The sequence below is a fragment of the Ipomoea nil genome, unplaced genomic scaffold, assembly GCF_001879475.1.
Source record: "Ipomoea nil cultivar Tokyo-kokei standard unplaced genomic scaffold, Asagao_1.1 scaffold2926, whole genome shotgun sequence".
In the NCBI taxonomy this organism is placed as follows: domain Eukaryota; kingdom Viridiplantae; phylum Streptophyta; class Magnoliopsida; order Solanales; family Convolvulaceae; genus Ipomoea; species Ipomoea nil.
In genome coordinates, this window is record NW_017619354.1 from 1,161,163 (window position 1) to 1,173,290 (window position 12,128).

Genomic DNA, 12,128 nt, shown 5'->3' on the forward strand with positions numbered 1-12,128 from the left:
ACTGTACATTCATAATTCCGTAACTGTACATTCATAATTCAATAACTGTAAAACCATAATTTTCGAAGCTCTATGTTCAAAATTTTAGAGCTCTATGTTCATAATTTTATCACTATATGTTCATAATTGTAAGTTCATAATGTCAGAGCTTTGTGTTCATAATTTTATAACTTACATTCATAATTCCATAACTGTACATTCATAATCCCATAACTGTACATTCATAATGACACAAACGAATAACACTGTTAACGGCGAGACAAAATCAATTTTTTTTTTTTTTTTTAAAACTGGAATAACGCGTTTTCCATTAAAACGACGTCGTTTTGGACTCGTGTCCACAATGCATTGTGGACACGGGTCTAGGGCATAATTTGCGGCTTAGCGGGGTATTATGTGCATCCGTATGCACCATGCATGGTGCATACGGATGCAAAAACGACGTCGTTTTATTAAAAATGCGCGTCTTCCCTTAAAAAAAAAAAATTCAAGTTCGATTCCCAGCAACAACATATGAATTAAAATTCCAGAATCGATGAACTATAATTCCATAATCGATGAATTATAATTACATAATCTATGAACTAAAATTCCAGAATCTAATCTATGAACTAAAAATTCCAGAATGAATGAACTAAAATTCTAGAATCTATGAACTAAAATTTCAGAATCGATGAACTACAATTTCAAAATCGATGAACTATAATTCCAGAATCAATGAACTATAATTCCAGAATCAATGAACAACATAATGCTGTTGCTGGGAATTGAACCTGATTTTTTTTTTTTAAGGGGAAACGTGCATTTTTAATAAAACAATGTCATTTTTGCATCTGTATGCATCATGCATGGTGGCATACGGATGCCCAGCATAACTATTGTGTGAATAAGACTTTTCCTGAAAATAAAAAGAGTTTTCCTGAAAAAGAAGAATTCAAGAATATAAATCCAATTGGCCCAACGCCCATCTATCCATATCAGTTCCGCCACGTCATCAATAGATACAAACGTCCAAGCAAAAATCATAGTTTACGATGTCGTTTCGTGCCTGCAACAAAAGAGTAGCGGCGCAGGATAGAGGACAGCAATCCTAAAATGCGCGTCTGAGCTGGAAGATGTGCGATCTGAGTCGACGATCAGCCCCACCCAACCCAGAATTCCCGTCCGCAGTCCGAACCTCTTCCTCTCCTTTCATTTCATCCTCACATCACAATTCACACCCCACTTCTCGCACGCGCCACCAACCAACCCCACAGTCCGATTGAAGGCCCCGCCCGTTCGGGTTTCAGGAATCTCGAAGCTTTGGAGATGTTGAGTAGCGGAGGAGGTGGTGGGAGAATATTCTGGGTCGAGAGGGCAGAACAAAAAGTCAAGGGAATTGTGGTGTTATTCGCTTGGGTATCTATTCAAGAATCCCACTTGAAGAATTACACCAATCTCTACTCTTCTCTTGGCTGGAACTCTCTCGTCTGTTTCGCTGATTTCCTCAACCCGTAAGCTCTCTATATCTTCTCCATGTTTACACTTCGCCTACAACTATGTATGGTGGTTTTGTACTTGATTCTCTGTACTGTGCTATTCTTGAGCATCATAGTTTTTTACTTGGGCAAAAAATGAGAACTTGCTCATGGAAATCCAAGCTTTGGCTGAATAATTGATCAGTTTTCTGGGGTGGGGTTATTGCTAATTTACACAATTGTGTGTTCAGTTGATGAACTGGTTTTAGGGATATGGGGAAGAAAGAAATAAATCTGGAAGAAAATTCAATGTAAAGTGAGAATTGGGTTATTGCCCGTTGTCATTGTTTAGACCAAAATTTCAATACCACACACTCACTTTGACTATATATTAAAGGTTAATCCCATGGATTTTCTGTTTGGTTTCGTTTGTATAAGGTTGTGTGTTATCATCTCTTCCTTAAAATTTCATAGGTGGATTGTTTGTTTCTATAGTTGCATTAGTGGGAAAGACATGATTGATATAATGGCAGTGCAATGGCTTTGGAAGCTGCAGGAATTAGTCACTTCGGGGAAAGCTTATAAGTTTGTTAGTTTGATATTTCTGTACCATCTTATTGAGACTTAGTGGCTTTTGATGTATAAAATATGCTTCGGATAGAGACCTTTGTGATTTATTTGGGTTAGATTGATGTTGCGTGTTGAATGAGGAGTAATTATAAAAGTGTTGTGACCTCTTCTTTACTCTTTTGGATCCTTCTTGGTGTAAAAAGTTTTGAGCTTGTTGAACAATTTGTGCAGATACATCCATGAGAGGGCTACATCACTGGCATTTTCTCTTGCATGTGAACTTGTTGAGGTTTGGTTCTTTACTCTGTCACTTACACCATTATGTATGTATTCTCATGTTATTTCAGACTGAACCTACTATTGCTCTGGCTCTGTTATATGTGATAATTGTGTCGATACAAAAGTCAGTTAGAGTTGAAACACAACTTCTAATTATGCATTTCTTGTTATTTCCCTCTAGAAAATGCCAGCAAAGTTGGTTTGTGTTTATTTTCACTTAATGTTATCATTAGTTTTTAGTTTTAGTAGCATACCCAAAACTAGATTTACTGACTTATATCCTGATTTGCTTTCTGTTAGAATAAGCCCATACGGAGAACTGGAGAAGGCATAGAACATGATTATTACTGTCTCCTTATAAAAAATTCCAACCAAGTTGGTCTGAGTTATGTTTACTTATTAGTTTTGGCAGTATACTAGAATTAACTATTTATAGTGTGGGTGGTTTTTTGTCAGCCAAGGAAAAGGCTGAAGAGAACATGATTCATCATTTTTCTCTTTTTGAATTGCTGCGAAACGAAGAGCTCTCTTTTTTGTTCATCTTATTGGCCTAAATTTTGTCTGATGGCATTTTTATGATATTTAGGAGCTAAAATGTAGGCCATGTCCAGTAGTGCTTGCAGCTTTCTCTGGCGGTTCTAAAGCCTGCATGTACAAGTTTTTTCAGGTAAAACAGAAGCAGAATTCAACCAAACAGATTTTGCTTGTGTAAATAATGTTTAAGGAAGTCTAGTATTTAACTCATTACATCTGGTACAGATCATTGAAGGGGCATGCGAAGCACAGCTCAATCTAGTACGTATTGTTATCTGTGTGTTATTGGGATTGGGAATGCAACATCATATTCATATGTAAAGTTTCAATTTTTTTTAAAGGCCAACCATTGGCAATCCATTCTTATTGATTGACACCCGTTTGCATAGGAGGACAGCCGAATGATAACCAACTGCATCGCTGGTCAAATGTTTGATTCTGGTCCTGTTGATTTTACAGCCGATTTCGGTGCCCGATTTGCTGTGCCACCCACTTTTCTCAAAGTGCCTGGTTCTGCAAAGCTTGTTTCTTTGGTTGCAAGAGGTTTCACTTCTGGAATGGATGCTTTGTTCCTTACTAGATTTGGTTCCCAGAATGCCGAGTATTGGCAAACTCTTTACTCCACAGTTGTAAGTTACAAAATTTGGATGAAGTCTTTGGAAATTCTAACTGGTCACTTTCTTTTTATCAAAATTTAATTAATCCTTTTCTTGTTCTAGAGCTTTGAGGCCCCTTTCCTCATTTTGTGTTCTGAAAATGATGATCTTGCTCCATTTCAAATGGTGTGCGAATTTGCTCAGCGTTTGCAAGATACTGGAGGATCAGTTAGAATTGTAAAGTGGAAGAGCTCCCCTCATGTTGGTTAGTATTATATATATATATTTTGAGTGCTACTGACTCTGTTACAATGCAATATCTGTTCATAACTACTTTCTCAACCTACTGAAACACAGGGAGTCACTCCACTGAGGCTCGAACCCACAACCTCTCATATGAGAGTGCAACTTGGTGCCACTAGACCACAAGGTCTTGGCATATATATATGTATGTATATATACTAATAATACAACTTGCTAACCTTGTGATATTCACTTCAATGCTGTAAACCGTTTGGCTATGACTGTCGTCCTTGATAGTTTGTGCGATGTGTCATGCATCTGCTGCCTTATGCAGGTCATTTCAAGAGTGATCCTATCCAGTACAGAGCGGCTGTAACTGATTTGCTTGCATGTGCGGTCTCGGTGTTCAACCACAAAATTCAGAAACTAGGAGACCGAATGGAGGGCATACATGATGATGTATCTGACTTAATATGTGACCTCCAAAATGCAGCGGTGGACTCAAATGAAAGTCTTCGAAGAGTTGCACTTGGGCCGAATGATCATTTCTTCTTGCCAAGTTCAGCAGAGTATCGGAACAGTAGAGATTATGGGTGTCAGCAGGAGCAAAAAGAAAAAGAAAACATGACTCATAGGCCAAACCTGAGTATAAATGCACACAGCGTTCTTGGCCAAATCCTCTTTGATGCATGTGTCCCGAAGAATGTTGAAGGCTGGGATATTAAGTTTTCCAGTTCCTCAAAAGGCCATCCATTTACTTCTCGACGTAAACACTCACCACAAAACGCCAAGAAGGGCCTTATTCGCTCAAGGCTGTGAGCCCGGCCTGTTTGGAATACTATATATGCATGCCAAGATCAAATTGGCAGAAACTTCAAAAACCTATCGACTTTGCAATGGAAACCTCCCAGATGGCCGAGAGGCGAGAGAAATCATGTGAGAGGTGATTTTGACAGGCACCACTAACTAGTAACTACCATATCTGCCTTGACTTTGAGCTTCTGTGTATAGGGATTGAGAAGTGTGTATAAAGTGAGGTGTTTCTTGAATCTTGAAAGCTTCCTCTGTGATTTTGTAAGGTGACAGACAGCACAGCACATAGTTGATGGCTGGTAAATATGTGGGGTTAGGGAATTAGTAATGTGCTATGGGGTTCACTGTATTGTATAGTGTAATATCTATTCTCCCACTCCCAGGAATATGTCTAGTATGTCTGGAGATCAAGAAACAGGATGGTGTTGTACTGTACTCTAACATGTCTCTAATGCCTATTACAGTAGAATGTTAATATCTATCAAACAGATTTTTTTTTTTTTTTTTTTTTTTTAATAATAATTTTATTTTAATGGCTGAGGTGGTTTGCAATCATTGGAAAGTTGCAAAAGCTCTATGGGGGTGAGGGTCGTCCTATTATTTTTTTAATTGTTAAATAATTGTATAGTTTTATTTTGTAAAAGTGGGATATTTTCTAAAAGGAAATTGAAAATGCAAGGATGTTGGGAAAATTAATGAGTGAAGAACAAATAGGAGTAAGTGTTAAATTGGTCACCTAAGTTAGCTGTATAGTACAATTGGGTCCTTTAAGTGAAAAAAAGTTCAAATTCAGTCTCCTAAACCGGTAAAATTGTTTAATTAAGTCTAAATTGATTTGTTTATCAGGTTAAATCAATGCGATGTTGACAAATGTCATTTTTATTTTATTTTTTAAAACAAATGTTTTTATTTATTAAAAATTAAAAAAATGTTATTTATTATAAATAAATTAATTAATTAAAATTAAATTTTTAAAAAAAAAAAAAAAGAAAAAGAAGAAGCCACCAGCTGTCGCAGGACGGCCACGGTTGTCTAAGGAAGACGGCCATGGCCGACGAGGGCTACGACCATGGCAATGGCCGTCTTCTTGGCGTACGGGTCCACTGCCACCCAGGTCTCTTGCTCCACAATCAAATTCGCATCCAAGCAAATGGAGTAGCCATCCCACGCAGCTTTAATCCCTGGGAATCTCAGCGGGGCGCCTTCATGCTTGCAGATAGCGGCGTAGACGCAGTGAGTTCCCACGATGTTCATCATGCCTAAACGGAGAGAAGTCGTCTATGGTTCCTGGCCGGTGTACGGACCATGTTAATCCCTCATTCTTCACCTTGTCGAACAGAAGATCCTCGAGAACGTAGTAAAAGTTGGAGGCGTCGAGTCGCGAAAAATCCCCGTGATTCGGCGTGTCGTGGGAGAGTTTTCCAATGAAGAAGATAGCCACCGGCTGTTCGGCGCGAACAGCCAGTGGCTTCTTCTTCTTCTTCTTTTATTATTATTATTATTATTATTATTATTATTAATTAATTAATTAATTAATTTATAATAAATAATATTTTTTAATTTTTAATAAATAAAAAACATTTGTTTTAAAAAATAAAATAAAAATGACACGTGTCAACACCGCATTGATTTAACCTGATAAACAAGTCAATTTGGACTTAATTGAACATTTTTACCGGTTTAGAGGACTTGATTGTAGCTTTTTTCACTTAGGGGATCCAATTGCACTGTCCACATGACTTAGGGGCTAATTTGACACTTTTTCTGAACAAATATAATGATATCACGATATAACTCACCTTTTAAAAATGTGAGCACTACGAGTATAATTACTAAATAGATAAAAGTGAGATAGTATTGTAGGGATGTGGATAGTTTTAATGGTGAAGTGGTGAATACAAAAATGCTAAATTAGTTGTTTTTTTGTAGATATAATTTGTTCAAAATTGAAAGTACTAAAACAAGTGTAAAGCAAGAAGAAACAACTACCACACTGGTGAAAAAGTATATGAACAGAGGTTCATTGACTATTGATGTTTGTAAATTTTTATTCTCGATTTTTAATTTGACTATAAATGGTCACTTGACTTTTGATTTTGTTTCAAATTTAATCTTTTAGTTAAATATTAATTTAGTGAACATTCAATTTGAAAGTAATAATGTAAAAATTAGCTCATTGTTGAGATTGACAATCGGGTTCATAAACTTAAGGTTCATCCTGGGCCGAGCTGATTTGTGGACAAAAAAAATGACGGGTCTGGCTTAGTCCACACTACGAACATGGCCAGTATTCAATCGTTATACCGTGCACCAGGGCGCACATAACAATGTGCACCCCGCGCCTCCCAAAACGACGTCATTTTGTTAATTTCAGGTATAAAATTTTGTGCATTCTATTATATAATTCAGTACATTTTAAACATGAAAATTTTCAATTATAAAATTCTGTGTTTCCAGGTATAAAATTTCGTGTTTTCAGGTATAAAATTATGTGCATTCTATTATATAATTCTGTAAATTCGAAACATAGATTTTTTAAAAAAGAGTTAAGAGTTTATGTGTATTATGTTAAGAGTTTATGTATATTATGTATTATGTTAGATTATGTGTATTATCCTTTCAAAAAAAGATTATGTGTATTCAATTATAAAATTCTGTGTTTTCAAGTATAAAATTCTGTGTATTCTATTATACAATTCTGTACATTCGAAACATGAATTTTTTTTTCAGGAGTTAGCAGCAGACACACGAAAAGGTACAAAACGATGTCGTTTTAGATCAGTGCGCACAATGCATTGTGCGCCTTGGTGCATGGTATAATTTGCCGCCAATATTACTCCGAACCCTATATCAACCCCCATTTGGCCGCCCTAGCACGCTCGTTTTCCACCTTTACTTCACATTTAGTCCCTAAATAATGTCCTTTTCAAAACGCTCCTCGATGAACTTTGCTTTATTAAGAAAGAGGTATTATTGTTGTCATACCCCGCTACATTTATTGCCATTTCCAGAAAAGATTCTCAAAGTAGGAGCTTAAATTAATTCTCAATTGATACTCAATCTTGAAGAATTTTGTTTGTCGTGACCTATTCCAAGTTCCGTTTATATCTCCATATATTCCAGGTATTCATCTTCTCTTGACCATTTATATGGTTTCTTATAGTCATGGATTCTAGTAGTGGCTAAATGGATTAGCGATAGGGGTGAGTGTGAAGTGAATTGGAGCGAATTTTGAGTGAATTCGCATCCCATCCGCTAAAGCTGAATTCGAAAAATCTCATCCATATCTGCATCCGTTAAGGGTACGGACCCAATCCAATCTAATTCACTAACAGTGGATTCGACGGATTGGATGTGGATTGATAACATATTTTAAGTCTGACTTGAAACGATGTTTATTGAGCTTGTGATTGTGAGGTCGTGAAGAAGAACAAATCTGACTTAGTGGAGAAGAAGGTGAAAAGTCAAAATTCAAAAACGAGATTGATAAATAAAAACCTAATAAAACCGAAGTATGGAAAAATTAAAAATTAAATTTCAATTATAATTTTAGATTTAGGTTGCACCTGCACCATGATAGTTGGTACTGGGCTACTAGGTTTACATGTGTTTGTTCAGGACACCCCTGTAGAAAAACTATAATAGATAATATTTAGAAAATAAGTGTCACAACAGAATTACAGATAAATAATCATTACTTTAAGTCTTTCATATAATATTTTGTAACATAAATGTAATACTTTATATCAAAACTATAATATACAATTTACAGAAATATCAAATTCGATCTCCTAACCCATCTCACAGTGATTGAGACCTCTGAAGCTCTCTAAGGGCATTGTTAGTAATGAAAGTTCTAATTTTCCTGGGAATTTAAAAGGTGAGAAAATTATTCCACGTTTGATGTAATCATTGACTTAGAGAAGTTCAGGTCAATGGGAATCACATTCCATAATATCAAGGAAAGTAAATCTCACCTAAAGGAGGTAAGATTTTTTTTTTTTTTTCCGGGTAACTATAGGAATCTGTCAAATTTATTTAATTACGTGTTATCATTTTCAGCATCAGATTAAAAGTCTCTTATAAGTATAAAAATTTGTTTCTCTCGCCATTACACATTGTTTATAAAAAAGATTTACATCCAGGATTCCAGGTAAATAGTTAAAGTTTTTTTGTAATCTAATTTGCAATATGATTTATTATGTAACAAAGCAGTACGTGTGTATATATATGCAGTACTATATATATATATATATATATATATATATATATATATATATATATATATAGAAGAACGCTCATATGTGGTCATGTCATTAGGTGTGGTCGTGTGGTCGTATCTGTGTCGTTGAATCAGTTTAATCTAACGGCAGTGATAATTCTGAGGATTTTCGCGCGTTTTGGTAAGTGGGGGTGTTATGGTAATTACAGTGGCCATTTATAGCAGGCGGGTTCCAGAATACACCAATCGTGTTGACAACATACACCAATAGTGTAATAAAACACACCAGAGTGAACACACCAATGGTGTATTCCCGTGTTATGGTAATTACAATGGCCATTTATAGCGGCCGGGTTCCAGAATACACCAACAGTGTTGACAACATGCACCAATAGTGTAATAAAATACACAACAAAATCTTGATTAATATTCCGGTGTTTTATGACGAGTTTACCCTTGCAATTCGCTGGGTATGAGAATGTGCGCGAAAATACTAGAAAAATCTTGATTAATATGATTCATTGAATTTATCTAATCTAATGGCCTACCAGGACTATGTGGTCTAATGGTACCCGGGTTGGACTTCCATCTGGAAGATTATGAGTTCGAGCCTCAGTGGAGGCGTTATTGGTTCTTTGTGTTTCAATAGGAGGTGTTATTGGTTCTTTGTGTTTCAATAGGTTGAGAAAGTATATGAACAGATACTACAATGTAATTGAAAAAAAAAATCTAATCTAATGGCCTATAATTGACCATATGACCACACCTAACAACATGGCCACATGTGATCACTCCTCTATATGTATGTATATATAATATTTGATTTTAATTTTTGAGTACTTAATTAATTTGATGGACTAAATTTTTTGACATATGATTTATTAATTTACAAATAATTTATTAAACTCTCAATTATTAGTTATGTTTTTAAATATTTGTATATAGTAAGGATATACTAGATATTATAAAAATTTTCTTAGAAAATTTTGAACCAACTAAACATGTTAATTAATTTTATATGTAATTTAATTGTTATGTTTCTCGGTAATACTAAACATGTTAATTAATTTTTCTGTAAATTATTCCCATCAAAAGTATTATTTGAAAACATTTTTCTAAAAGAATTTCCTATCCCACCATTATTAACATCTTGGGTGCAGTGACTCAGGGTAACTCGAGACTAGGCAACGTTTACTGTACGTAATTATCACAGCATTAACAACATTAACAGTAATGAATGCTTAACAAACGAATACGGACAGATTTTTAAAAATCTTAACAAACCAACATGAACACTCCAAAAATCATAACAAACGAACACGAATAACCTCTGTTCGTTTATGTTCGGTTCGTTAACAACCCTAACAATGAACATTAATACAAAAAATTAGAAATCTTTTCCGATATCATATACTTATGAAATTACACTTTAATTAAAAGTTAATAGTGTTCTTAAAAATCAACATTAGTAGGTTTTCCATTAACCACTTATTAAATCTGATCTGTAATATGTCTAGATGAGTTGGTTGATACTTTCTCTATTCTGCGTCTTTGTATTATCCCTTTCCTCTCTTTCTCATACATATATATATATATATATATATATATATATATATATATATATATATATATATATATATATATATATGCATATAGTTATACTCCATATAATAGATTAAAGGTGTGTGTCAGTGCTTATCTGTTTGCTTGCAGAGTAATTAGAAGAAGATGACAATGGAGGGCAAGAAAAAGCTGGTTTGCAAGAAGCCTGAAAGTGTCAAACCTAAGGCTAAACAAGTTAGACTAATATTCTTTCTTTTTCTTTTTCTTTTGTATTTTTTGCTTAAGGATCTATGGGCACTGATGTCTACTTGAAGTACTATGCATATAGATGCTGCATGCTTATTAAGTTGATTTGTAATTGTCTCTCTATTATTTGCAATTTTAAGAAGCTTTAGCTACGTTTGAAAGTGATACACTTCTGATCTTTCATATGATGCCACTATTAATTATGTATCTATTATACGGAATAAATTTTTAAAATGACAAGAAACTATATATTTGCATTGTTAGCAGGTAAAATCAGATAATCCCAGAATGTCAGAGAGGTTTGCACTTCATTATGTAGATTTTCACTGTCTCCTTTACTTGATGTGATTCCCATTTTGAATACTTTTCTTATTCTCTTCCTTATTCAATGTACAGTTCTAAGCGTAAAAGGGTGACTACATGTAATGTCACCTATGATGATGTTGAAGCTAAGTTCTCTGTTTTGGAGCGAGCAGAAAGGGTGTTGTCATGTCTAGAAGATGAATACCCTATCTTCATAAGGTGTATGCTCCCATCAAATGTTGCTAATGGGTTTTGGCTGGTAATATACAAATTTTTATCCCAGGTCATCTTGTCTATATTAACTTGTAAGTAGGATGTCAATTGGGTCAACTCATTCGTTTTCGAACAAGTCTTATCAGGCTTATTGGTTCAGACTAGTCCATTCAGACCATTGAATTTAGCGATTTCGGACTTATTGAGCTGATTTTTTATCAATCCTAATTTTAAAATTGTTTGTTCTTGTTAGACCAGCCTAGTGGTCTACCATTGGCATCCCTAGCTACTTGTCAAGCTGTGAAAATTTTTAGTTGTATTTATTTCTTATCTCACTCCCCTTTCTAATTGCAGCATATTCCAAAGGTTTTCTGTGACTTATATTTACCAAGTCAAGACTCTGCTATTATGTTAGTAGATGAATGGGGGAATGAATACAAAACTACTTATCTTTTGGAGAGGCGTGGATTGAGTGCTGGCTGGAGAGCATTCTCAATCGCTCACCGATTACTTAAAGGAGATCTTTTGATCTTTCGTTTGACTGAACCCTACAAATTAAAGGTAATTTATTTTTTTAAAATTTTTTTAGTTCAAATGTGAAGCCCATATCATGCACATAATATGCACATTATGTGCATGAAAGATGCCAATTTCACTAGGATTGTTCTGCAGTCAACTTCTATTTTACTGTGTTTAAATGGAATATCTAGTTGCTACTTCTTAGAGAAAATAATATTACTGATTATTATTAGGACCACTTTTTTTAGGTTTACATTGTAAGGGTAAATGGTCGAGATGTTGTAGATGCAGCTATTTGTCTTATGAACTTAAATGATTATGAGAAAGCCCCAAATCATGGTCAGTCATCTAATATTATTATTATTATTATTATTATTATTATTATTATTATTATTATTATTATTTTTAAATTTTTATGTTCTCATGATTTGATCTGATGGTTGATCTCTGTAATGTTATCTTTGGTCTTGCATGGAAAGATAATCACAAGCGCAGAAGTTCAATAAAATTTGTCCAGCCATATCCAGGAGTTTTTCAAAATGAAGGCCAACATTAGATTCTTGTCACGCT

General features: G+C 34.7%; 1 protein-coding gene across 1 annotated transcript; it reads left to right on the forward strand.

Annotated features, from left to right (window-relative positions):
* Positions 1-1,175: 1,175 nt before the first annotated feature.
* LOC109161994 lies at positions 1,176-4,995 on the forward strand. Its single transcript, XM_019310610.1, has 8 exons — positions 1,176-1,493; positions 2,259-2,316; positions 2,893-2,973; positions 3,066-3,101; positions 3,230-3,469; positions 3,560-3,701; positions 4,014-4,503; positions 4,536-4,995. Exons 1-7 carry the CDS (start codon positions 1,309-1,311, stop codon positions 4,496-4,498), a joined length of 1,227 nt encoding a protein of 408 aa, XP_019166155.1. The 5' UTR covers positions 1,176-1,308; the 3' UTR covers positions 4,499-4,503; positions 4,536-4,995.
* The last annotated feature ends 7,133 nt before the right edge of the window (positions 4,996-12,128 follow it).

Bases quoted from the DNA above. Each gene is read 5' to 3' on its own strand.
- LOC109161994 (XM_019310610.1), top strand. From the start codon at position 1,309: ATGTTGAGTAGCGGAGGAGGTGGTGGGAGAATATTCTGGGTCGAGAGG. The intron at 2,317-2,892 runs GTTTGGTTCTTT...TATGATATTTAG, and splicing joins TTGCATGTGAACTTGTTGAG to GAGCTAAAATGTAGGCCATG. The intron at 3,470-3,559 runs GTAAGTTACAAA...TTCTTGTTCTAG, and splicing joins AAACTCTTTACTCCACAGTT to AGCTTTGAGGCCCCTTTCCT.